General features: G+C 37.0%; 1 protein-coding gene and 1 pseudogene across 11 annotated transcripts in view; one reads left to right on the top strand and one right to left on the bottom strand.

The window, feature by feature from the left end:
• USP40 (ubiquitin specific peptidase 40) overlaps nt 1-26,678 on the top strand; it is a 79,390-nt gene that overhangs the window by 20,874 nt on the left and 31,838 nt on the right. For 8 of the 11 annotated variants that reach the window (XR_009689273.1, XR_009689274.1, XM_061122497.1 and 5 more), the window contains 10 exons: nt 44-139; nt 1,653-1,760; nt 8,932-9,232; nt 12,880-12,961; nt 14,793-14,964; nt 18,112-18,196; nt 19,000-19,070; nt 19,734-20,053; nt 22,726-22,849; nt 24,154-24,211. Coding sequence is in view for 8 of the 11 variants with exons in the window: in XM_061122497.1 (XP_060978480.1) it covers nt 44-139; nt 1,653-1,760; nt 8,932-9,232; nt 12,880-12,961; nt 14,793-14,964; nt 18,112-18,196; nt 19,000-19,070; nt 19,734-20,053; nt 22,726-22,849; nt 24,154-24,211 (1,417 nt within the window). In the remaining 3 variants the exon portion in view is untranslated. Of the gene's footprint in view, nt 1-43; nt 140-1,652; nt 1,761-8,931; nt 9,233-12,879; nt 12,962-14,165; nt 14,718-14,792; nt 14,965-18,111; nt 18,197-18,999; nt 19,071-19,733; nt 20,054-22,725; nt 22,850-24,153; nt 24,212-26,678 lie in introns of those variants that run through there. The other 3 variants (XM_061122504.1, XM_061122506.1, XM_061122508.1) reach the window with 3 other exon arrangements.
• Nucleotides 3,736-3,827, bottom strand: LOC133041872 (small nucleolar RNA SNORA11; annotated as a pseudogene).

Genomic DNA, 26,678 nt, shown 5'->3' with positions numbered 1-26,678 from the left:
AAGAGATTAGTGATAGAAACTTTTTATTATTTTCCTTCTTTAGGAGGACAAAAGTAAACCAGATGTGAATTTGGAAGATATTCAGAATAAAGAGGAGATTGATGATCCATTGATGATTCTAAAAGCAATCTTATTACAGGTAGAAAGAATATATGTTTGTGTTTATATATATATCAGCTATATGATTTAGTTGGTAGAAGTAATACTGTTACCGTTCATAGTCTTTTTGGGGGAAATTCTGTCTATTGAAAACTTTTTATTAGAGGCTTTCTGATTATAAAAGAAATACTTATGAATGGTAGAAGTTCTGAGGGGAAAAAATTGAAAGTATATAAAGAAAATAAGTTTAAACCAAATGTCTGGTTACTGTTAACACTATGATATATATTCTTTGCATTTTATTTCCTTTGTGTTTGTATAGATATGTTAGGATTGGGTTACATGATTTCTTTGGGTATTATTATTGTTATTATTATAGTTACTTTAAATAGACTTGGGATATACTGTATATACTTCTTTGGAATTTACTGTTTTCCCATATTATCCTTTTAATGTCTTTAGGACCTGAAGTTATGTCCCCTTTTTCATTCCCAGTACTGATAATGCCTCAAGTGTATGACTTTTAATGTTTGCCTCCTGCTGCTGCTGCTGCTAAGTCGCTCAGTCGTGTCCGACGCTGTGCGACCCCATGGACTGCAGCCTACCAGGCTCCTCTGTCCATGGGATTTTCCAGGCAAGAGTACTGGAGTGGGGTGCCACTGCCTTCTCCAGTTTGCCTCCTACTCTGTTGTAAAGATGGTAGTCTATTTTCATTTATTCATTCATTCTTAATGAACATTTTTTTCTCAGTTTCTTTCTAGGGACCTAGGCTGAATATTGGTCTATGGCTACTGTATTAGTCTGCTAGAGCTGACATGATAAAATCCCACAGACTGGTGTCTTAACAGAAATTTGCTTTCTCATAGTTCTCAGGCTGGAAGTCCAGATCAAGGTGTCTGCAGATTTGGTTTCTTCTGAGGCTTCTCTGTTTGGCTCTTGCTGTGTCCTCATTTAGCCTTTCCTGTGTTCATGTGCATCCCTGGTGTCTCTGTGTGTCCAAATTTCCTTTCTTATATGGATGCTAGATTGGATAAGGGCCCACCCTTAAAGGCCTCATTTTAACTTAGTCATTTCTTTAACTGCCCTATCCAAATATATAATCAGTTAAAATTTTGAGAGTTAGGAATTCAACATATGAATTTTTGTGGTAAGGGGACAGATTTCAGCTCAAAATAGTCATTTCTTACCCCCTTTTAGAAGTTGTTTATAATTCAGAACATTCATAAGAGACCAGTAGTCTTTTTGCATGAAAGTATTTCTTCTAAAAATCCCACATAATATCAAAAATTTACCAAATCTCTAAATACTCTTTGTGTATTGCTCTTGAAATGTTAAAACGTTACCACATAGAAAGTGGCAAAATTCAAGTTTTCTAAACTTAGGCTTAATCTCTTTTTAAAAGCTTTTTATTTTTAAATAATTTTGGTTAATCCACCTACTTGTTTGTTACAATTACAGACCCTGTTTATTAATCCTGTTAGTCCCTTGAACTCATAAGTATTGCACTTAAATCTTACCAGATTTTTTTAAATGACTTTTCTTTCTTTCATAAGGAGGAGAGTAATCTAATTCCTGTTGATCAGCTGGGCCAGAAACTCTTGAAGAAGATAGGAATATCTTGGAACAAGAAGTACCGAAAACAGTATGGACCACTGCGAAAGGTATTCATGACATCCTTCTAGAAAGTTCCATTCCCTAGAAATTTTATTGTGATCTTGGCAACATGAGTTTCTTGGCAGAAGGAAATTGCAATTAGGTAGAAATATAATTAGTATTTTTCTTAATGGTTAAAATTCAGTTAAATGACTTAGTGATTTATCATAGAATCAAGAATTTAAGAAATAGAAGAATAGAGAATGGGCTTTTAATCACAACATCAAAAAATGTCACCAAGTTCATATTCTTTTTTTTTAATTAATTAATTTTAATTGGAGGATAATGACTCTACAATATTGTGGTGGTTTTTGCCATACATCGACATGAATCAGCAATGGGTACACATGTGTCCCCTGTCCTAAACCCCCCCTCCCCTATCTCTCCCCATTCCATCCCTCTGGGTTGTCCCAGAGCACCAGCTTTGAGTGCCCTGCTTTAGGCATTGAACTTGCACAGGTCATCTATTTTACATGTGGTAATACACATATTTCAATGTTGTTCTCTCAAATCATCCCACCCTCACCTTCTCCCACAGAGTTCAAAAGTCTGTTCTTTACATCTGTGTCTCTTTTGCTGCCTAGCATAGATCGTCGTTACAGTCCTTCTAAATTCCATATATATGCATTAATATACAGTATTGGTGTTCTCTTTCTAACTTACTTCACTCTGTATAATAGGCTCCAGTTTCATCCACCTCATTAGAACTGACTCAAATGCGTTCCTTTTTATAGCTGAGTAATACTCCATTGTGTATATGCAAAGTTCATATTCTAAGGCTTATCATCTTACTTATATAAATGTCTTCTGGCATTCATCCACATTTCACTTGCTCTTTCTTTGACACACAATTCTACTAAACTTGGCAGTCTGGTTTTCTTGTCCATAAGATGAGCAAAAGCTGGCAATGCTAGAATTGAGATAAAAACTTGACTGAAAACAAGCAAAGCAACAAAACACTTAGTAAACATATGGAGCTATTTCTTGTAGAAGCAAGGTGCTTACGTGCTTCTGTCCGTGTTTAAGTTCATCTTTTAATCAGACCACAATTCATAAATGAAGTTATTGACCCTGAGTTCATAGACAGTCTTAGGTTTTCAATCAAAACGATTGGATCAGTGTTTCAGTATTTTACTATTAAGTATGTTATCAGCTGTGCAGGGGCTTTAATGTTTTGTTTTTAAATAAAAATGTTCTTCATAAGTTTGAGGAAGTTAGCTTTTACTCATAGTTAACTGGTAGTTTTATCTCTTTTTTTCTTTGAAGCTAATTTGTGCTTTTATTTGCCAATATAACTTAACTACAGTGGCTGGCAAACTTTTTTGACCTAAAAAATATATTTTACATCACAGTCCAGTAAACACATGTGTATAAAACATGTATACTTATCTGTATAATAAATTTATTGAGCAATTTTACAACAAAGTTAATAAGGTACAGAAATTTCCCATATTCCCCTTCCCCACAACATGCATAGATGTTGTCAACATCATTCATCAGGGTGGTTGGTTGGTTAGCTTGTTTTTCCTAAACCAAGGATGAACTCTATTGATGTGTTATAATCACCAAAGTCCACAGTGCATCTTAGGATTCCTTCTAATGAAGTAAGTAGTACTACATTCTGTGGGTTTGAAAAAAAAAAGTATAATGACATATATCCATTGTTATAAGGTCATACAAAGTATTTTCACTGCACTAAAAAATTGTATTCTGTGTATTCATCTCCCCTCACTCCCAGACTCCTAGCAACCACTAATCTTTTTATTGTATTCATAGTTTTGCCTTTTCTAGAATGGCATAAATAGTTGAAATCTCTCTTTCTTTCAAAGCCTTTATATTTCTGTGACCACTCTTGGCCCACACATTCATGGGCTGGACAGACTCTTAAGTAGCAAACTTCACCACTAAATGCTGCAACTTTCCTTCCAATATTGAACCTTGTCCCACTGGTCCTGCCCAACAGCCACGTGAAATGCAGAGGACACGTATAGAGTATTTGGTCATAGGAAGGCCACAAGTTTTATGGCCCTTGTCACAGTGAACCCAGATTCCTTTTGGGTGTGTTATAAGCAGCTGATAGTTGTATCTTGCATAGAGGTTGGAGTTTATCAAATGTTCTTTGTTGACATTTATTGATGTGACCATGTGGCTCTTTTCTTTTACTCTGTTAATGTAGTGAATTCTTTTGACTTTTTTCAATGTTAAAGCAAATCTTACATTTCTGGGATAAATCACATTTAATCATGACATAGTTTTATGTATTTCTATTATTTATATTTGGCTTCCCTTGCAGCTCAGTCAGTAAAGAATCTGCCTGCAATGCAGGAAACCCAGGTTCGATTCCTGGGTCGGGAAGATCCCCTGGAGAAGGAAATGGCTAATATTTGGCTCATATTTTATTAAGGATTTTGTCCCTATGTTTATGAGAGATCTGAGTGTTTAACTTCCTTTTTTGTAGTATCTTTGTCAGATTTTATTATCAGAGTTAGGACTCAAATTGGGAAATTCTCACTTATTTATATTCTTTTATATTTTTTATATTCTCACTTTTATATATTCTTAAATATTTTTATATTCTTTTTTATATTCTCACTTTTTTATATTAAAATTCTCAGAAAGAATTTTTCTGAGATAGATTATTATGTCTCTCTTAAATGTTTGATAAAGCTAGTTAGACCTGAAATGTTTTTATGGGAAGTTTTTTATATTATAGTTTTAATTTGTTTGTAGAGTTACTTAACATTTTTATTACTTCTTGGATTGTCTTAGAAAATTATATTTTTAAAAGAATTTGTCCTTTTATATGTGGTGTCAAATTTATTGGCATGAAGTTGTTCAGAGTATCTCATATTATCTTTTTTAGTGTCTGTAGGACCTTAAGTTCTTCATTTTCATTCCTGAAATTAGTAATTTGTGTTTGCTTACTTTTTTCCTAAGTCTTGCCTTAGGGCTTACCAAATTTTAATAAAACAGCTTTTCAAAAAACAACTTTTACCTTTATTTTCTACTCATCTGTTTTCAACTTCACTGATTTCTGTTTTAGTTATTTCCTCCCTTTCACCTCTGGGATTTAATTTAATCATCCTTTTCTATCTTCTTGGGTTGGTATCTCAGTTGTTTTATAAAACATGCTTTTAAATCATAATTTCCTTCTTAGCGCTGATTTGTGCTCCATCGCCCAATCGTGTCTGACTTTTTGTGACCCATGGATTAGCCCAACCTGCCAGGCTCCTCTATCTGTGGGATTCTCCAGGCAAGATTACTGGAGTGGGTAACCATTGCCTTCTCCAGAGGATCTTCCTGACCCAGGAATTGAATCTGGGTCTCCTGCATTGCAGGTGGATTCTTTCCCGTCTGAGTTATGGTCCTTGCCTTCAAATCTACTTTGTTTGGTATTATTACCCACTTTGCACCAAGCTTTCTAATGCAAGTGTGTCTATTGTAAACAGTATGAAGTTGGGTTTTGTTGATTTTGGAAAATTGTGATTTTTAAGGAATTTAACCTCTTAAAGTGTCAAATTTGTTAGCCTAAAGTTGTTTGAAATACTACCATATTATCCTTTTAAGATCTATAGGACCTATAGGACCCTATTTCATTTCTGATATTGGTAATTTGTGTTTTTTAGATTTCTTTTTCATCAGTCTTGCTAGGGGTTTATCAAGGTTATTAACCTTTTCAAAGAAACAGCTTTGCATTTGTTTTTCTCTTTTGTTCATCTGTTTTCTATCAAATAATAGAGTTTGATAGTCTCCCTTTTAATTAGAATATTCAGTCCATTTAATTTTAATATATTAATTTGTATAGTTGTTGAATTTGTCATCTAGCCATTCTTTTTTTATTTGCCTCCTCTATTCTTTGTTCCCTTTTTTTTCTTTCTTGCCTTTTGAATTAATCAGGTAATTTTTAATGTTTTATTTTTGCCTCCTCTGTTGACTTCTGGCTGTAGTTCTTTAATTTTTAACTTAGGGATTACACTATACATAAGTTAGTATTGTAATTTACAAACCAATAGTGTAACACTTCATGTACCACATAAGAGGCTTACAGTAGTATAATTCCATTTTACCACTCATCCTTTTCTGCTGTTGTCTTGTATCTTACCGTTATTTGTAAATGCACCATGTGTTTTTATGTATGTATGTGTTTCCTTTAAACATTTAAGTGATTTTTAAAGAAATTAATGAAAAAATCATGTTTTATTTTACCCTTTCTGGTGTTTATTGTTCCTTCTTGCATGTCCAAGTTTACATCTAATATCCTTTCCCTTCAGCCTAGAGAGCTTCCTTTAGTGTTTTTCTGAGCATCTAGAACTGCATGCAAAAATATTCTCAGTTTTTGTTTGATGTTTTTATTTTGCTTTCATTTTTTTAAATGGCATTCTTGCTGGATGTAGAATTTTAGGTTAATAGTTTTTGTTGGTTTTTTCAGCACTTTAAAATGTCATTTTATTATGTTCTGGCTTCCTTTATTTTGGCTGAGAAGTCGGTGTCACTTAAATGTAACGTGTCTTTTTTTTCTGTTTACTTTTAAGATATTCTCTTTATCTTTGGTCTTTAGCAGTTTAGTAATAATGTGTCTTGGTATGGCATTCTTTGTGTTTATTTGCTTTGTATCTGCTAAGTTTTTTTATATCTGAGGCTTGAAATCTTTCTTCAGTTTTAGCCATTATATTTTCAATTTATTTTTCTGCTCTATTATCTCTCTCTTCTTCAAAACCTACAGTTACATGTATATTGGACTATTCAGTATTTCCTCACTGGTTGTAGATATTCTCGTAGGGTTTTGCGGTTTTTTTTTCCCCCCCCTTGGCTCCAATTTGGGTAATTTCCATTGACCTGTCTTCCGCTGTATCCAGTCTTCTGTCAAGCCCAGCCAATGAATTTTTTTGTTTCAGTTATTGTCTTATTCAGCTGTAGATTTTTCACTTGGGTCTTATTTAAAATGCCTGTTTCTTTGCTGAAATTCCGCATTTGAACCTACTCTGTACATCCTTTCCTATAAATTTATGTATTTCAATAACTTTACTATTAAACATCTGAATTATTCTGGGTCTGTATTCACTTTTTTGTCTCTTGTGAATTGATTGTCTCATCTCTTTTATGAATCACATTGTCCTATTTCTTTGCATGCCATATACTCATATTACTTGTTGGACATTGTGGAATATGTGTTTTAGAGGCCGTGGATTGTAAGAGTTTTTCATTATAATCTAACAAACCCTTAAGTAATTTTGAATCACCTTGAGTCTGTGGAAGCTTCATTTGGGGCTTTGGTAGGGTGGATCTGTTGTAGTTTAGCTGACAGTCCTGGGGAGTAGCTGTTAGTCCTGGGGCCTGCGTGGTCCTCCCTGTTAAGGCAGAGGTTAGCAAACATGGGCAGGCTAGGGATTGCTGCCCTATTTTGTACAGCCCCCAGCTAAGAACTATCTTTACATTTTCAAACAGTTATGTTTAAAAATGTGCTCAGGTTTGCCTTTTAGCCCACAAAGCCTAAAATATTACTGTCTGGCCCTTTACAGAAAAGTTTACCAATCCCTGACCTAAGACGGAACCCTTCTAGAATCCCAGTGGAAAGCCTGAGGTGTTTGTTGTATGCCTCAGACTTGGCAGGACTTCAGCTCCATGCTCTTCCTGTCCAGCAGCAGGGGGCCAAAATCTCTGCTCATATCTTGGATCTCCCAGCTGTTGCTTTCTGCTCGGTTCCTTGAGTCTCAGACTGTACATGTGCCATTCAAAAGTCAGCCAAGAGGAAAAAAAGTCAGCCAAGGATGGGAGGAGGTTTTGATATAGGGTTTCTTCTGGAATTTTGTCTTTCACTCTCCTGCCTCTCTGGCATTCTCAAATTCTGCTTCCTGAGTCCAGTAGGACTCCTGCTCTTCACTTGAACTCTCTTCTCCATTGTTCTGTGCAGCAGACGGGGAAGTGGCAGGTCAGTGCTGAGCTCACCTAGCTGGGTTCCCTTTTTGAAGGGTAATGCCCCGCCCCACCCCCACTTTGTTTTTGGTTACTCTTCAAACAGTTGTTTTCTTTATTTTGCTTAAAGTTTATGATTTTTAATCAGTGGGGTTAGTCTAATAATAAAATTCTCTGCCATTACTGGGACCAGACTACACTGAAGTTTGAGGTTTAAAAGAGTTAATCTTCAACTACCGAACAAAGAAAAAAATTGCTATATGGAAAGTATCTCAGAGGTTTCATATTATTATTTTATTGTACTTAAAATTATTATTTTACTGTAACTTAGCTACAAAACTATATTACCGTCTGTTATATATAGTGTTAACAGTATTACCTCTGGGTCATCTGTTTGATCAGAGAGTATGCATCATTATAAATTCTTCCTTTCCAAGAGAAAAATGAGAAAATCACCTTTCTGTGTTGTTCGATGAGCTAAGAAAGTGTTCCATATGCCCCCAAGTGATTTTCTGTGTGAAGTAGTTTGTGCTGAGAGAAAAGGAAGTGATACAGGCCATGTAGAGATTAGGGAATCAGAGAAGAGTGGAGTAGGGGTGGAAAGGTGGGGTAGGCTGGGGAAGAAAAGTTTTTTGCTTCCTAATCCTTTAGCTGGAGGAATTTGAGCATCTTTGAGATTATGGCTTAACCTTTCAATGTTTTGATTTCTTGAGCTATACCCTGTCAGCTTCCAGGAAAGACAATACTTAATTTAGTTCATGTAAGCTTGTAGTTATGACTATATCCCATAGTCTTGTCGGGATTATCTTCTATGATGCTTCATTGTGTAATTTCCTTTGTTTTGTGCTTTGTTTGGATTGCTTTAAAGATTTTGAAAGTGTTTATTCTGTGTAATCTGTTTCAGTAAAGACTTTTTAAAACAGCATTAAAACAGTTATTGAGATATACTTAAAACATGTTTAAGATTGTGTCATCACAGGGCATGTGCTGAGAGGCTAGGGCCCAGGGGTAGGAATGTCCAAAAAAAAACCAAAACACCAAAAAAGATTGTGTCATGGCAGCTTTCTCCCTGGTTATAGCTATTAGACTGTTCAACAGAAAGCACTCCGGATTTTATTAAATGTTTTATTATGGCCCAAATGAAATTTTTTTCCCTCTTAACTGGCCAGGCCAAAAAGTTGACATACACAGAAAGGAAAATTTTTTAAATCATGTCAATGAAAATTTTTTTTGTTAACCTAATGTTTGTTTTTTGTTCCTGTACAGTTTTTGCAGCTTCATTCTCAGATATTTCTGCTCAGTTCAGATGAAAGTACAGTTCGTCTATTGAAGGACTCTTCTGTCCAGGCTGAGTCTGATATCCAAAGAAATGATCAACAACTTTTCAAGACACTTACTTCAGAATCCTCAAGATTAAATGATAGACCCTCCTGTCCCCACTGGTTTGATATAAATGATTCCAGAGTCCAACCAATCAAGGAAAAGGATATTGAACAGCAATTTCAAGGAAAAGAAAGTGCCTACATGCTGTTTTATCGGAAATCCCAGTTGCAGAGACCCCCTGAAGGTATGGAAAGATAAATGTCCCTATCTGTTTAAGTTGACGACTGTAGAAGATAAACATTGAGCGCTATTTGAAGTTTTGCCCTTTTAGAAGGTTTATTCTTGGAATATTTTAAAATATTTTCAAGTTAACTAGAACTATACCAGGAAGTCAGCATTTTGTCATTTTAAAAAGATGATATATTTCTTTTTTTTTCCCACCGGGTAATAATATGAGGCCATAGTTAAATTTTCAAAATGGCATTTCCACACATCATGTTTTCTTATTGTATGGGCAGGGCAGACACAATTGTTCTCCATTCAGGCTTGTCTCTGCAATTTGGGCATGTGTTGTCATTGGGTTGCAAGTGGCCTTGGTCTTATTTTCATGTGTTCCCTTTTATTTTCTTTTTTCCTTTTCCTCAAGGTAATAAGTCTTTAAGCAGTTGAAGTATCTCTGAAGCCCTCTTTGCTGAATCTTCTAAGAGAACTCATACCATGGTGGAGGTTAAACACTGAGATCCACAATGATAAATTTTTGAGCTTAAGCTACTAACATTAATTAGTCTGTAAGACTTTTTTTAAATCATTTCCCAGAATTTATGCAAAAGTGAAAAATCCTAACAAGGAAAGCTGTTTAGATTGAGACATATCAATCATGACAGATGAAGATACTGTTCTTGGAGAATGAGAATAGTGATCATTTTTATAAAGAATAAGAATAAAGCAGTTACTGATTTGCAATGAATCAAAGGAAATTAACTCTCTGGACCTGAAACAGTAACAATTATGTAATGGTTCTATTGACCAGAAAGGTTTTTTCCCCTGAGGGGAAAAAATCTGGTAATGGTTCTGATAAAAAATATTGAAGAAAAATTGATTTCACAATTGTAGAAATATATATGAGTTTTTTCAGATGACATGTTATTTTTTTCACTGAATTGAACTTCACTGTGTACCTAATTAGAATATGTACTAAGTGACAATTTTCCAGTTAGCTTAGGACTTAAATAAAGGTCCAGCCAAAATCTTGATGGTTTTTTAGGGGGTTGAAGGGATGGAACTTGGCAAAATGATTCTAAAATTCACCTCAAAAGATAAATTAATAAAAACTGAAGAGAGAATGCTAAAGGAAAATTTACTCTATCAGTGTAAACATATTTATAATGCTGTAGTAGTTAAGACAATGTAGCACTAATGCAGAGGTAGACAGATCATTGAGCAATAAGCCCAGAAGCTGATCTAAGTATTTTTAGGATTTTAATCCATGAAAAGGTAGCCTTTCAGATAAATAGGGGGAAAATTAATTACTCTGTAAATATAACTGGGAAGATGGTTAATTGCTCATCACTTGAATTAACAGTTAGTACAAATATTTGTCCCTTTCATGAAATTATACTTTCTTTAATCTTTATGTAAAAAAGAACCCTTAAAATGTATAAAATGTAGATATTTTTCTGATCTTAAGATAGAAAAGACCTTTCTTAGCTTGAAAGCAACAAAAAAAATGAAGGAAGAGTGATACAAACCTTAATTGTGTATGTGTGTTAGTCACTTAGTTGTGACTAATGCTTGTGACACTTTGTGACCCCTTGGACTATAGCCTGCCAGACTCCTCTGCCCATGGAATTCTCCAGGCAAGAATACTAGAGTGGGTAACCATTCCCTTCTCCAGGGGATCTTCGCAACCTAGGGGTTGAACCTGGCCTCCTGAATTGCAGGGAAACTCTTTACCATCTGAGCCGCCAGGGAAGCCCACATAAACCCTATTACACAATGCCAAAAGGCAAATGACAAGCTAGTGGAAAACAGAAAAATATATAACATATTTATTTTCCCTGTCTGTAGAGTGCTCTTAAATTTACTCCATTGTGCTCAGTAGTAAATTGGAAAAAGGATATAAAAATGTACAGAAGAAGAAATATGAACAACCAATAAACTGCCAAAAAAGATCTATGTAGCCCATAACCAAAAAACATGAATCATAACAGCAGTGAGTGACTTTTTTCCTCCTAAATCAAGTATTTCTATTAATCTGGTTCTCAACAATTAGCACTTCCTCTACATTTGATAGGTATATAAAGTAATACAACTGGTTTGATTGTATGTATTTAAAAACCTTAAGCCAGTAATTGTATAGATTTGCTTTGAAATAATCAGAACTGTGTATAAATTTTTAGTTCAGAGATACTTGTTACCCCTGTTACTTTGTAGTAATGACTAACTGGACATCACCTGAATGTCCAAGAAATGGATTAATTAAGCTATATATTAGAATGGGCTACCATGCAGTCATTTAAAGCTTTGGAAAAATATTCACAGTGTATTAAATGAAAAAGCAAGTTATATATTTGTTGACTATAATCTCAATTGCTTTAAATAGGTGTGGGGTGTATATGTGTGTATATACAGACACATTGTGTAGAATAAACACCAGAAGTATATATAAATCCTCAAAAAAAAACAGTATATAGATCACATTTTAGCAGTATTCCCTAGGAGTACAATTATAGGTGATATTTATTTCTTTTACATTAAAAAACATCATTTCTAGAACTTTTATTTATAATGATCATTTGATATCAGGAAGAAAATAGCACGTGTTCATTTTAAAAAGTATATTTAAAAAGAGTTGAAGAAATGGAATTCTCTAGCTTGGCTTAAAGAACTGTTTACCTCTTTTATGTTTTAATATTTTCAATTTACAGATGGGAAAACTAAGATCCAGAGAAAATTAGTATTCACACAGATTGTAGAAGCTTTCCTAGCTCCCAGCACAGTCCTTTATAGTTTTCAATATTTCCTTTTCAGCAACCAGATTTTTTTTTTTCATTTATTTTTATTAGTAGGAGGCTAATTACTTTACAATATTGCAGTGGGTTTTGTCATACATTGACATGATCAGCCATGGAGTTACATGTATTCCCCATTCCGATCCCCCCTCCCACCTCCCTCTCCACCCGATTCCTCTGGGACTTCCCAGTGCACCAGGCCCGAGCACTTGTCTCATGCATCCAACCTGGGCTGGTGATCTGTTTCACTATAGATAATATACATGTTTCAATGCTGTTCTCTCGAAACATCCCACCCTCACCTTCTCCCACAGAGTTCAAAAGTCTGTTCTGTACTTCTGTGTCTCTTTTTCTGTTTTGCATATAGGGTTATCATTACCATCTTTCTAAATTCCATATATATGTGTTAGTATGCTGTAATGTTCTTTATCTTTCTGGCTTACTTCACCCTGTATAATGGGCTCCAGTTTCATCCATCTCATTAGAACTGGTTCAAATGAATTCTTTTTAACGGCTGAGTAATATTCCATGGTGTATATGTACCACAGCTTCCTTATCCATTCATCTGCTGATGGGCATCTAGGTTGCTTCCATGTCCTGGCTATTATAAACAGTGCTGCAATGAACATTGGGGTGCACGTGTCTGTTTCAGATCTGGTTTCCTCAGTGTGTATGCCCAGAAGTGAGATTGCTGGGTCATATGGCAGTTCTATTTCCAGTTTTTTAAGGAATCTCCACACTGTTCTCCATAGCGGCTGTACTAGTTTGCATTCCCACCAACAGTGTAAGAGGGTTCCCTTTTCTCCACACTCTCTCCAGCATTTATCAGCAACCAGATTTTATTTAGTCAGCGCAAGTTAATGAAAAGTTTTGTTCACAGCTCGAGCTAACCCACGATACAAGGTTCCATGTCATTTGCTGAGTGAAATGGATGCAGCTAACATTGAACTACAAATAAAAAGGTAATTTTAAGTTTCTTTTAGAATTTGAATGGTTTTTCTGGGAAGCAAAGACATAATTGAGGTCTTAAGTATTCAGTAATGAAAATTAAAGAAGAAAAAAAGTCAACTATTTATTGCCAATGTCTTGTTATAAGCTGCTGAATTTTAATACTGAGAGTATCTTTTACTTTGAAATTACCCTTATCTGTGAGAGTGATGAAATAATGACACTTAAATGGCCATTGTTAAGTAGAGATCGAAGTCTAAGAAAACTAGAGAAATCTGAGCACGCGATTGTACTGAATGAGTTATTTCCTCGGCACAGACAGAGTCTGTCATGAAAACTCCCCCTCGTGTGTAAGTCGTTGTGGAGAACTGGCCTGTAGTGACAGCACACCAGAGACGGGCAAAAGGGAGGAAATGTGGGGTCTGCAGACTGTTTGGCTCAATGTCAGTCTTGGGCGAAAACCTACAATGGGTTATTAAATGGATGATTTGTGAGAACTTGATGATCTCAACATTTTTCTTTTGAGGTCTAACCTTGGACCGTGAAGAACTGGTTTTTTATTTGTTTTCTGGGTTGGTGGGTCCATAGGGTACTGGATTAGGGAAATGGATGTTCCTTCAGTCTTCTTATAGACCCAAGGGGCTGCATACATAGCAGGTATGTGTTCAACATTTTTATCATTGATTTGAAGCTGAGAAAAAATAAATTGATTGAACAGCAAATTAAAATCTAAGGAAATATATCTCAACAAAAATCAAGGCACTAAAAATATAAAAATTTATCAGAGTCAAATATCTGAAGTGTGAAAAATAACCAACCTCCATGAGTAGTGTGGATTAGCAGTTAGTATTAAAAACAGGAACAACCCAGGGGATTTTTAGTCAATCAGCACTAGGCTTTATACTGTGGTCATCAAAAGCTAATGTGTCTTTGACCGCATTCACAGAACTGTGCCTGAGGTACCTGAGTGGTGGCTACAGCCAGATGAGTCATCTAGCTCTCCACTGACTGGGCTCTGGAGTGTTTTTGGTGCAGTGCCTCACAGAAGCTCCATGGGTTCAGAACTGTAGCAGACGCAAGGCTGCTGCTGAGGACATATGACCTGGAGAGAGTAGACTCCAGGGATCGTGAGGCTGACTGCAAATAGTTTACGGGAGAGTCTGTGAGGTCTAGTGGAAGTAAGGAGGAAAATAGAAGTTGTAACCCCTTCATGGATCACAGCCTTGTCGTGGCGAAGGGGCTTGCGTAACTCAATGAAGCTATGAGCCATGCCGTGCAGGGCCACCCAAGACGGACGGGTCATGGTGGAGAGTTCTGACAAAACGTGGTCCACTGGAGGAGGAAATGGCAAACCACTCCAGTATTCTTGCCACAGGAACCCGATGAATAGTATGAAAAGGCAAAAGGCTATGACACTGCAAGATGCGCCTCCCCAGGTCAGAAGGTGTCCAGTGTGCTACTGGGGAAGAGTAGCGGACAATTGCTAATAGTTCCAGAAAGAATGAAGCGGGTGGGCCACAGCGCTTACCACGGTTTTAGGAGCATGTTTCCAGCATTTTGTTCGTAATGATAATCTCAGGATTGGAAGATTTCAAGTGTCAGTATTTGTTCAGAGTAACACTGCACAGCATACATTAAAGCCATTTTCCTTGGAATTCATGGTGGCAGAGCTATTAATTGAGAAACTGAAATGAGACATCTTGGAGCATGGAAGAAAAGGATGTTAATTATAATTACTTAAGTGGAGAACTTCTTTATATTGTAAATCAGGTATTTTTGGTTTGAGATAAAACAGTATCTTTTATAAAAACATGGCATTTATGTGTTTCTTATGCCTCTTTAAAGGGCAGAATGTGATTCTACAAACAATACTGTTGAATTGCATCTCCACCTCGGCCCCCATTATCATTTCCTCAATGGGGCTCTGCACCCAGTAGTGTCTCAAACAGAAAGCATGTGGGATTTGACCTTTGATAAAAGGAAAACTTTAGGAGATCTTCGACAATCAATATTTCAGGTAATTTAGCCTCACTTCCTCTTAACAGACATTAAGGTCCGTCTCAAGCTGGTTTTCGTTTTTAAACTTCTGTTTAGGATTCAGCTATTTATTTATCACAGCAGCTTAGGAAAATCCTACATGTGCCACTTCCATAGAGGGATGGCCCAAATGTCTCCCCTCACTTGTCAGTATTTTTAAACAACTCTTCTTCACAGTCAAGACTCAAAGGGTCCTGTCAGCATGTTTTCAGAGAAGAAGCAAGCCTGGTGTATTTAATTTGGGGGAGAGAAAGAGTATAAGGTTGTCTGTTTCAGGGAAAATAAATGAAAGAGAATTGCTTTTTAAAAGGAGTAAAAAGATAGATAATTATGTTGCCTAAAGCCAAGAGCCACTAAACAAATAAAAGCAACTAACTTTTCTTCCTTTCATTGTGTAACGACTTTATTAACAAGATTCCTAAGGGAAGGAAAATGTCTACTGGTCTATAGTAAAAACAAACATGGTTATAATAATGGTCGCAAATCATTTATCCAGTTGTATTTTAATGACAATAATAGTGCTGTTTATTTTGCTTACAGTGCTTTCATATAAATTGTATCATTTGCTTCTTCTACTCCGGAAGGACAAGATAGCCCCATTTTAAAGATGCGAAATTGTGACTTAAAGAGATCTGATGGCTTGCCTAGGGTCAGGCATTAGTTAGCAGTAGAACTCTAAACTCCAGCCCTGGTTTCCCTACTGTTTCTTTTTCTTAATTTTACTTTACCCCACACTACATCCTGTCAAGGAAAAGAGCAATAGAAAATGGAAGCGCTCCCCCATAGAAATAAATGAATTTTCTGAAAAACTGTATCATTTATCAAAATTATTAGCTTTCTTTTGAGTTTCCCCTTGTACAAAGAAAAGCAGGCCAATTTCTTTAACTTTAGTTGATTTGAATGATATTTTAATACAGGATCAGGATTTCTAAAATTGTCTAATACTTCTCAATTTTTCCATTAAAAGTTTATTTCTGAGCCAACCCTGACAGTGTTGATATAGGTAGACTTGGGGATTGACCCTGCTTAGGGTAGCGTTTCAGTTGGAGAAGGCCTTGGTCACTGTCATGACATTGAGATTCATGCCAGTCATCCCTTTGGTGTTTTAAGTGTACATCTCTGTTACCTTAGGGCTTCCCAGCTGGTGCAGTGGTGAAGAACCCCCTGCCAGTGCAGGAGATGCAGGTGACACTAGTGCAGTCCCAGGGTCAGGAAGATCCCCTGGAGAAGGGAAGGGCAACCCACTCCAGTATGTTTCTTAATTAATTCATTTTAATTGGAGGATAATTACAGTACTGTGGTGGTTTTTGCCATACATTGACATGAATCAGCCATGGGTGCACGTGTCCCACCATCCTGAACCCCCCTCCCACCTCTCTCCCCATCCCCTCCCTCTGGGTTGTCCCGGTGCACCACCTTTGAGTACTCTGCCTCATGCATCAGACTTGCACTCGTCATCTGTTTCACATATGGTAGTATACATGTTTCAGGGCTGTTCCCTCAAGTCATCCCACCCTCGCCTTCTCCCACAGAGTCCAAAAGTCTGTTCTTTACATCTGTGTCTCTTTTGCTGCCTTGCATATAGGGTCATCATTACCATCTTTCTAAATTCCATATATGTGCATTAATGTACTATATTGTGTTTCTCTTTCTGATTTATTTCACTCTATATAATAGGCTCCAGTTTCATCCACCTCTTTAGAACTGACTCAGATGTGTTCTTTTTTATAGCTGAGTAATATTTCATTGTGTATATGTGCCACAACTTCCTTATCCATTTGTCTGCTAATGGACATCTAGGTTGCTTCCATGTCCTAGCTGTTGTAAACAGTGCTGCAATGAACATTGGGGTACACATGTCTCTTTCAATTCTGCTTTCCTCGGTGTGTATGCCCAGCAGTGGGATTGCTGGGTCGTATGACAGTTCTATTTCCAGATTTTTAAGGAATTTCCACACTGTTCTCCATAGTGGCTGGCTGTACCAGTTTGCATTCCCACCAACAGTGTAAGAGGGTTCCCTTTTCTCCATACCCTCTCCAGCATTTATTGTTTATAGACTTTTTGATGGTGGCCATTCTGACCAGTGTGAAATGATACCTCATTGTGGTTTTGATTTGCATTTCTCTAATAATGCCACTCCCTCCAGTATTCTTGCTTGGGAAGCCCCATGGACAGAGGAGCTTGGCAGGCTGCGGTCCTTGGGGTCGCAGAGAGTTAGATGTGACTGAGTGTGTGCTGTACGCCCGCACACACTCTGCTGTCTTAGAATTAACCCACAGGCAGGCATCTGTACGGCTGACATAGTTCAGTGCTCATGTGTAAGTATGAGGTTTCTTCTTATTATTATTATTTGTTTATTAGTCTGGGCCAGGTCTTAGTTACAGCATGCAACCTCTTGGCTGTGGCATGTAGAATCTAGTTCCCTGACCAGGGATCAAACCTGGATCCCCTGCATTGAGAGCACGGAGTCTTCCCACTGAAGACTTGCACTGAACCACCAGGGAAGTCCCTGAAGTTTCTTTTTAAGAGAACTGTCTTGTAATACTGTGGAGAGAGGCTGAATAGGACTGACCATTATGAGTGATGTTGTTTTGGTGAGGTTGCCACAGTCCTTAGACTCCTGGAGATAGAAACTTAAAAAATCCCTGCTAATCTATTGAATAAAGTGGTAATGCCACTTTTTAAATTTACAAAGGGAGACATTCCTTTCAAGAAGCAAGAATATTCATGTGTGGTGCTTCTCCCTGAATAGGGCTGATTAAACACATAATTTTTGTTCTTTGGGACCAGGATTCCTGGGCTGGCACACAGATCACTTTGCCTTCTGATAAAAGTGGTCTTCCAATAAATTAAGTAGAAATGGTTGTTGTTGAGAAGGTCACTGTGCTCTTTGTGTTTGTCAAGGTTCTTTGATCATTAATGGATGTGAGATTAACTCTTTGGATTTGACTAAGTTAATGATGAAAAATGCCTTCTTCCCCCGTTTTTGGTGCTGGGTAGGCATTGTTGTATTTGTTTGTATCAGCTACATAAAGAAATTGGCACAGTGCTCTTCCTTATTTTATCTGGAAAAGTAATCTCTGTGTTATTTTTCATTGTCTTCTTTTCTTTCATTCATATCCTGCAGCTGTTAGAATTTTGGGAAGGAGATATGGTTCTTAGTGTTGCCAAGTTTGTACCAGCAGGACTTCATGTTTGCCAGACACTTAATGGTAAGATAAATATTAAGACACAGCAACTTATTTTGTATATTTGCATTTTTTGTGGGGCTCATATGATTTCCTACTCTTGGCCAGTTCCCCCCTACCTACTACTTTTCTTAGCAACTAAACAAAAATTTTTAAAGCTTTGGAAATTTTTTTTATATTACCACAAACTTCTGAGCAAAATGGTTTGAAACTATTTAAATATTTAATACAGCTTGGTTTTTTAAGCCAGTTCCCAACTTCAGATTTGGTAACAAGACAAAAGCACGTTAAGAGCTTAAAAGTACTTCCTTTAAACAACAACAAAACATTAATACCAGTAACAGCAGTAACATTTATCTTGGACTTATGGAGCCAAAGACCAAGACAAGTGTTTGTATAAATTCTCATTTGATTTCACAAAATTCTTTTATCCCCGTTTCATAAATGAGAAAACAGCATAGAGGCTTGAAGTCCACAAGATTGTACAGCTAATTAGTGGTGGAGTGAGGACCATGTGATGTTTAAGTCTTCTCTGTACTCACAGTGTCAAGTACAGTTGACCTTTAATATTGATTCTTTTTTCCTGCTATCATGCTCACAAAGATTTCAGGGAAAATAAAAATGAAGAGGAAAAAAAAGTAAAGAGTATGATGGAAGGAATAAAGATTGAAAAATAATACCAGTATAACAACCATAATTACTTCCTTTTTCTTAATTTCCCTTAATGAGAATGCTTTTTCAAACAAATGTTTGAGCTCTGTCTTTAAAATTTTTTTTTTTTTTTGAGGATCATAAGAACAGTTTCACTGATACTCTCATCTTCCTAGGAGATGACCTGACACTGTGTGAAATTGAAATCGCTGATGGAGAAGACATCTTTGTATGGAATGGGGTGGAGGTAAATAAGTGTTGAGGAAATGTCCTGAGAGTTTTGGATATTTTTTAAGTTATTATGATAAAATTTTATTCGGCACATGTGACAGCACATATATTAAGAGTGCTGAAATGTCCAATAAATTCTAAGTCCAATCCGTGCTGGTCATATGTTCAGGGATAGTTGTATAACATCTCCATGGGGCCAGGCTGTGTGTCAGAAGCTAGATGCAAAGGTGAGTATTCAGTCTGTGTCCTTCAGGCATGAGGTGTAAGCCACTGCACTGAGCTCGGTGCCCAGGATGGTCCGTCCGGACTCGGGATGAGGACTCAGCAGGACAGGACGCCATACTGAGTAGAGGCGGAGATGACTAGGGGAGCGCAGTCGAGAAAGGGGTGAGGAGCGTCTCACCCCTCCATGGACCTCGGTCCTCCTCATGTCTTAACCACCTCTGAGGACTCACGTGTCTGTCTCCACTGGAGATCTGTCTCCTGAAAAGTAAATGATGGCTAAGACCTTCAAAATCTAAAGCTGTGCTTCTGGTACTTGAAAGAGATTTTGTGAAAACTTTATTTCACTTGAAAAAAAAATGAGAATTATTCTATGAACATCTTTTACTGCATTACTGTGTTGATTTAACTTTGGTCAATATGAACTGTACTAATGGTTGACTTGATATTGTTGTAGGTTGGCGGAATCCAGATTCCAACTGGTAGCGACTGTGAACCTCTGCTTTTAAATGTTCTTCATGTAGCAACAAGCAGTGAGGGAGAGGAGTGTCAGCAGTTGAAAGAATCTCCACATGTCTTTCCATCTAATGCAGAAATAGGCACTGTATTCACAGCTCTAGCAATTCCAGAGGGAGTCATCTTAATCAACAACACTGAATCTAGAGATGAAGAGAACTGGACCACCATTCCCAAGGAAGACTTGAAAAAGACATTCAGAGAGCAAGGCCTCAGAAACGGAAGCTCAGTTTTAATCCAGGGCTCTCATGATGGTAACAGGTAACATGCTAAAAAGAGAATGCTTCTTAAAGTTATTTTAGTTACAGTGCTACCTCTTAGTAGAACTCTAAAGCTTTTTGTTAATAATGATAAGAGTTAAATGTTTCTTTTTATTTCTAGACATTGTGTTCTATATATCATAAATAGGAATGTTCTTGGTTAGGCGACCGGGAAAAATATGATTTTGTAATGTGGTTTCTTTTTTTTTTTTAATTTGGTAAATGTGGTAACTGAATAATACAGGTATAGGCTAGATACAGTGTAGGTTAGTTGGCAATAAAGCAGAATCCTATCAAATAATTCTAATTAGTACTCATCTTAAGACTGAGGACACATTCTCACAAAGAAAGTTCCCGAAATTTTTCATGAGAAGGGTATTATGACTTGTCTGCCTTATCACAAGAATCTCAGAAGGCAGTTCAGTTTTTTGTTAGAACCTGTTTGCCATTCTCCAGCTGCCCAGGTAGGGCAGTTATGTGGGGAGATACACCCTTGATTCCTGTAAGTCACATTTGAAGTTTAGAAGTGCTTCCTCTCTTCATTTTTGTTACCCATGTCTGTGCCAGTACATTTCTATGATCGGTGTATCATATACCGTAAGCCCCCCAGTTTCCGTCCATTGAAGACTTCAGGTTATGACCAGTGAATCAGTTTTCTGCTTTATCAGTGCTGTGAATGCACTTAGATCACAGAGGCCCTGTGTTATTAGTGGCTGTGACATAGAGAAGCAGGGCGCTTGTGAACTGTGTTTATTTTGTATTACACTTACCACTCTCTTTTCAACAAGTGTTTTCCAGACACTTATTTGCCCACCTTGTTTGTTTAACTTAAACTTTTATTATATATTTCTTTTCAGAAAGTAATATACATTTTTCAGGACTTGGGAGATGCAGGGGTGAAAACAGGAGCCCCAGAACAGCAGACCTGTACCTGTCCGTGCACTGCGCACTCGTGCGGTGTCCACCTCCCTCAGCTTTCTGAGTGCGAATAACTGGGGGCTTGTTTTGAAGGTTTTTTTTTCTTTTAAACACCATAGTGACAATTTTGTAGATAAATAGTTATATCCTGCTTTCCCCTCATGTTTGAAGTCTCTTCATACACCTCATTTCATGGCTGCCTAATAACCTGTGTTGTGTTTACCCGCCTGTGCTCCTGTGAGGAGTGGGCAGGGACAAGGCCTCAGGGACTAGCTGCCTGGCTTTGTTTTTTGCTTTATCACTTACTAGTAATATGACTGTAAGCAAGTTACTTCATCTCTTTCTGCCCAGATTCTTCTGTAAAATGAGCATAATAATTAGTACCAGGTTCATACACTTGTAAGAACTGAAAGAGTTAAGAGCTTACAAGGGTTTGCACATAGTAAGTGCTAAATATTTTAGCTAGCACCCTTGTCATTACCCAGTTTTCCATTATTTGAAAGTGGTTCTTCAGGGAGTATCTTTGTGCTTTAAGCTTTGCCATATTTAGGATTGCTGACTCAAGGTGGAGTCCCATTGTGGAATAACTGAAATGAAGTGTAGAATTGTGTTTTAGGGCTCTGCTGCTGCTAAGTCGCTTCAGTCGTGTCCGACTCTGTGCGACCCCATAAACAGCAGCCCAGCAGGCTCCCCCGTCCGTGGGATTCTCCAGGCAACAATACTGGAGTTGATTGCCATTTCCTTCTCCAATGCATGAAAGTGAAAAGTGAAAGTGAAGTCGCTCAGTCATGCCCGACTCTTAGTGACCCCATGGACTGCAGCCTACCAGGCTCCTCCGTCCATGGGATTTTCCAGGCAGGAGTACTGGAGTGGGGTGCCATTGCCTTCGCCAAAGGGCTCTGCTACATACTCCCAAAGAGGCCTTCTGCTGGCCCATTCAGTGCCTCTGTGAAAATTAGAAGTCACTCCTTCCTCGAGAACCTTTACTATTTTCTGTAGGAAAATCTTGTTAGAACAAGATACTCCACTGCCGTCTGCTCTCATAATAGATTTTTTTAACCTCTGTAATAAAAATACAAATACACAGTGTGTGTGGTGTGAGTGACATCCATTAGATGTGGCGTGTTTATCCAGGGGCAGCCTGCACAGTGTGCGTGCTGTCCTGCTGGTAAGCTACTTCTGCATTCTGTGGGTGGGCTTTTGGTGTGAAAGTGAAGTCACTCAGTCGTGTTCAACTCTTTGCCACCCCATGGACTGTAGCCCACCAGGATCCTCCATCCATGGAATTTTCTAGGCAAGAGTACTGGAGTGGGTTGCCATTTCCTTCTCCAGGGGATCTTCCCAACCCAGGGATGGAACTCAGGTCTCCCACGTTGCAGGCAGATGCTTTACTGTCTGAGCCACCAAGGAATCCCTTTTTCAAGCTCCCCTAGTAGTTACAGTACGCAGGTAGAAGTTAACAACTGATCGTTCAATTACAGCAGTTCTCTTTGAAAAATGTGGCAGCAAATTATTTGTATAAGGCAAAGAATATTTGGAATCATGAATATAGACTCTGTAGAATGCTAACACCGCCCTAAAAAGATAGTCAACATTCAAAAGCCCAACTCAGTAGAACTTGGTTACCTTAATTAGCCATGTTAAGTGGAAAATTTTGGAAGTGGTGCCTAAGGAAAAGCATGAAGTTTCCAGTCCTCTCTGATCCATAAAAGGACTGTGTGAACACACATTTTTTAAATGTCTTTTTACCTACAGTTTGTTGACAAAACAAGGGAAATGGATCAATACTGTGAATGAGATCAACTGGCTCCAAGTTAAAAATTTAAGCCAATTAGAATCTGAAGAGGAGCAAGTTAAAATATCAGCAACTCTTAACACAGTGAGTAGACTATAAATGTGGCTGACAGTTTTTTAGTTAGTAGAATTTTGTTTAGAAAGCAGTAGTACCCTAATCTTTTGGAACAGTCATCTCAGTAAACTTATAAATCTTCAGAACTCACCTTTTTATTTGTAACATTTGATTATTGCTTATTTACCTTTGTTAGCCCTTGACACATTTCAAGAAATTATGTGCCTTTTTTCCCCTCCAAAGCCTAGAATTAGAATGTGAGAGTTACCTTTTTAAATTAGTTCATGGAATCTCCTGACTTTGATAACTATGAAATGCTATTTTTAAGAGCTTTTTCTGTGCTTTTTAAGCCAGGTTTATGTTTTGGTTTTGTGTTCTTCGGTGTGTGGATTTTACAAAGTTTATCTTAAGTTGTTCTATGGTATACTCTGCTCTATATAAAGCCAGTTCCTCTTAAAAAGGATATTTCTTCATTTTTTTTCCATTTAAGACTTATACTGGTTTCCTTAAACAGAATTTCAGAAAACATCTTTTTATATTTATGTAGTCTCTTAAGATTTTTTCTGTAACTTCATTTTGAAAACTTAGAATGTTTTCTTTTATATAAAATTATAGTTTCTTAAGGTGCATTAATATTTGTTTGCACAGTAGTGGGGACTATAAGGTCAGCACTGCATAGCTCAAGAGACCTACCTCTTTGACCCTGAGCAGGAGGCTGGTGCAGTCCTTGGTTACTGCCGGCTCTGCTCTGTCTTGTCACAGCAGAAGTGGTGGTGGGACAAGCTGGGAGGGAAGTAGAGTCTATGATTATCTTTATCCCTCAATTTCCACAATTTTGTGCCCTAGGGGCAATTAGCCTAAATTTTTTAAAAAAGAAAAAAAGTCTAAAATAAGGTAATTTACATAGAAATTTTAAATAGTACTCTTGGATTAGTACATTTTTATATAATTAATGCTTATTGACCCTAAATTCATCATTTTTGACATAAAGAAATATGATTGTCTCCAGTGTCTTTTGTTTGCTATCAGAAAGGTGAGTTGTTTTTTTATTTTTTTGCCTTTTGCTACTATTATATCTTTAATTTTTAAAGTTTTCTGTAGGAGGCCTTTTCTAGTCCAATTATTATCAATTTGGTAAAAACCAAGTTTTTCCCTTTGACTTTGTGGAAGAATTTCAGGGAAGGAAATAACTTTTTTTCAAGCGTGCAGAAATTGTTAAACGTCAGGTAATTAGTAACTCATAATTTGCATATGCACACACTGATAATCTTCATTTCCCTTCCTCCCATTGTTTTTAACTTATACACAGTCATTAGTTTATTTCTCTATTTTAGGTGGTGTTTGATATTCGAATTAAAGCCATAAAGGAATTAAAATTATTGAAGGAACTAGGTAATCATTTATGTTTGCTTTTGGTTTAATTTAGTTTTGATTTTTAAATGAAAAAATATGGGAGAGTATTTATACAAAAATATGTGATTTAGGGAAAACTCATGTATCTACCACACAAAATGGACAAATGTCAACATCTTGCCAGGTTTGTTTTTCCTTCAGATATTACAGATAAAGCCCCGTTGTTCTCCTCAGCTCTAACCCTCCCGCCCTCCCTCCCCAGTTGCAATCAGTATATCTGATCTGGGTGTGTATCTAGCTTCTGAATTCACATTGTATTATGTATATTATACTCCATACATATATGTATGTGTATATTATATTTTAACATTTATATATATGTATGTGTATATTATATTTTTACATTTATATACTATCATAATTAATATAACATTCTGCAAATTCACTGTTTACTTGGCATTAGGTATTCTTTTACAACTTTTTGAGGTATAATTTACATATGATAAAACATCCATTTTAAGTGTAATTCAGTGATTATTAGTAATCTATAAAGTCGTACAACCATCACAGCAATCCAGTTTTAGAACATTTCTATCACTCCAAAAAGATCACTTATTTCCAGGTCCCTAACGGCCATTCATCTACTTAATGTCCCTTTAGATTTGCTTTTCTGGACATTTCATGTAAATGGAAGCATGTAATATATAGTCTTTTATGACTAACTTCTTTCACTTATATTATTTTTGAGATTCATCCACGATTTAGCATGTTTCAGTAACTTGTTCGTTTTCTTGCGGACTAGTATTCCATTGTATGGATATATCACATTTTGTTGGTTCTTTACCAGTAGATGGATATTTGGATTGTTTCCACTTTGGGGATTTCATGAATAACTCTGCTGTAAAGATTGTGTCTTTGTCTAGTCATATGTTTTCTATTCTCTGGGGTAGATGTACAGGATTGGAATTTCTGGGTCATATGTCACAATTGTGTTTAACTTTATAAGAAACTGCCATACTGTTTTCCAGAGTGGCTGAGGCATTTACACACCCACTGGCAGTGTATCAGGGTTGCAGCTTCTTCATTTCCTTACCAGTATTTAGAATTCTTTTTTTTTTTTTTTTGGCTGCTTTGCGTAGCTTTCAGAGTCTATTTCCTGAGAAGTGAACGAGCTACACTATTTGATTTCAAGACTTACTCTGTAACTATAGAAATCAACAAGTGTGTGTTGTCATGAGAGCAGAGGTCAGCAAACTGTGGCCTACAACCTGTTTCTCCCGTGAATTAAGAATAGTTTTCACGTTTTTAAGGGCTCTTTTAAGAAGAATATGTAACAGAGATCATATGTGGAAATGTTCTAAAGTGTTTTTGATAGAACTACATTGAAATAGCTAGAAACAGATACAAACACACTTAGTTGACTCTCAACAAAAGTGCCAAGATATTTCTATGGGGCATTTCAGCATACAGTGCTGCACCAGTTGGATAGCCATAAATGCAAAAATGAAACTCCAACTTTGCCTTCAGTTCAGTCACTCAGTTGTGTCTGACTCTTTGTGACCCCATGGACTGCAGCACGCCAGGCCTCCCTGTCCATCACCAACTCCCAGAGCTTACTCAAACTCACATCGATCGAGTCCAACTTTGCCTTGCATCATGTGAAAAATGAACTCACATCATTTAAATATTAAAACCTAAAACTATTAAATTTCGGGGAGAAAACATAGAAAATCTTTGTTACTTTTACCACAAGGAAGAGATTTTTTTTTTTTAAAGACTCAAAAAGTACAAATCAGGAAGAAGAAAGCAATTAGACTACTGCAAAATTTAAAACTTCTTCAAAGGGCATTGGAAAAGACAAGCCACAAACTGGGAGAAAAAATTTATAAAACATGGATTTGTCAATAGACTTGCATCCAGTATACATTAAAAAAAAAAAACTTATCACCTAATCAAAAGACAAACAGCTTAAGTTGGGAAGCTGCTTTACGAAAGAAACTCCACCTGTGAACACCCAGCAGGCACAGGGAAAGATGCTCAGTATCATCGGCCAACAAAGTGACACCGTAATGGTGCATCACGACACGCGCAGAATGATGAAAACTTCAGATGCGGGCAAAACCAAGTGATGTCAGACGTGGGGCAGCTGGAGTCCCGTACACTGCTGGTGGGAGCGTGGAATGATAGTCACTTCAGTAAAGAGCCAGCTTATTTCCTGTGAACTTAGACATGCACTTACCAATTCTTCTGGGTTTTCATCCAAGAAAACTTGAAATACAAATCTTGCAAATACTGTGCATAAATGTTCATAACCCAAAACAGGGAACAATCCAGATGTTCGTGAGCAGGTGAACAAATTCCAGACAATGGGATACTGTTTATCAATAAATGAAGTGAACCCATGCAAAACGTGGGTGAATCTCAAAGACATCATGCCAGGCAAGAGAAGCTAGCATGAAAGAGTGGTACTCTTAGGATTGCATTTACAATGTGAAATTGTCAAAAA

This window comes from Dama dama, chromosome 20 (genome assembly GCF_033118175.1).
Source record: "Dama dama isolate Ldn47 chromosome 20, ASM3311817v1, whole genome shotgun sequence".
NCBI lineage: Eukaryota > Metazoa > Chordata > Mammalia > Artiodactyla > Cervidae > Dama > Dama dama.
This window is presented reverse-complemented; position numbering and strand designations above follow the sequence as displayed.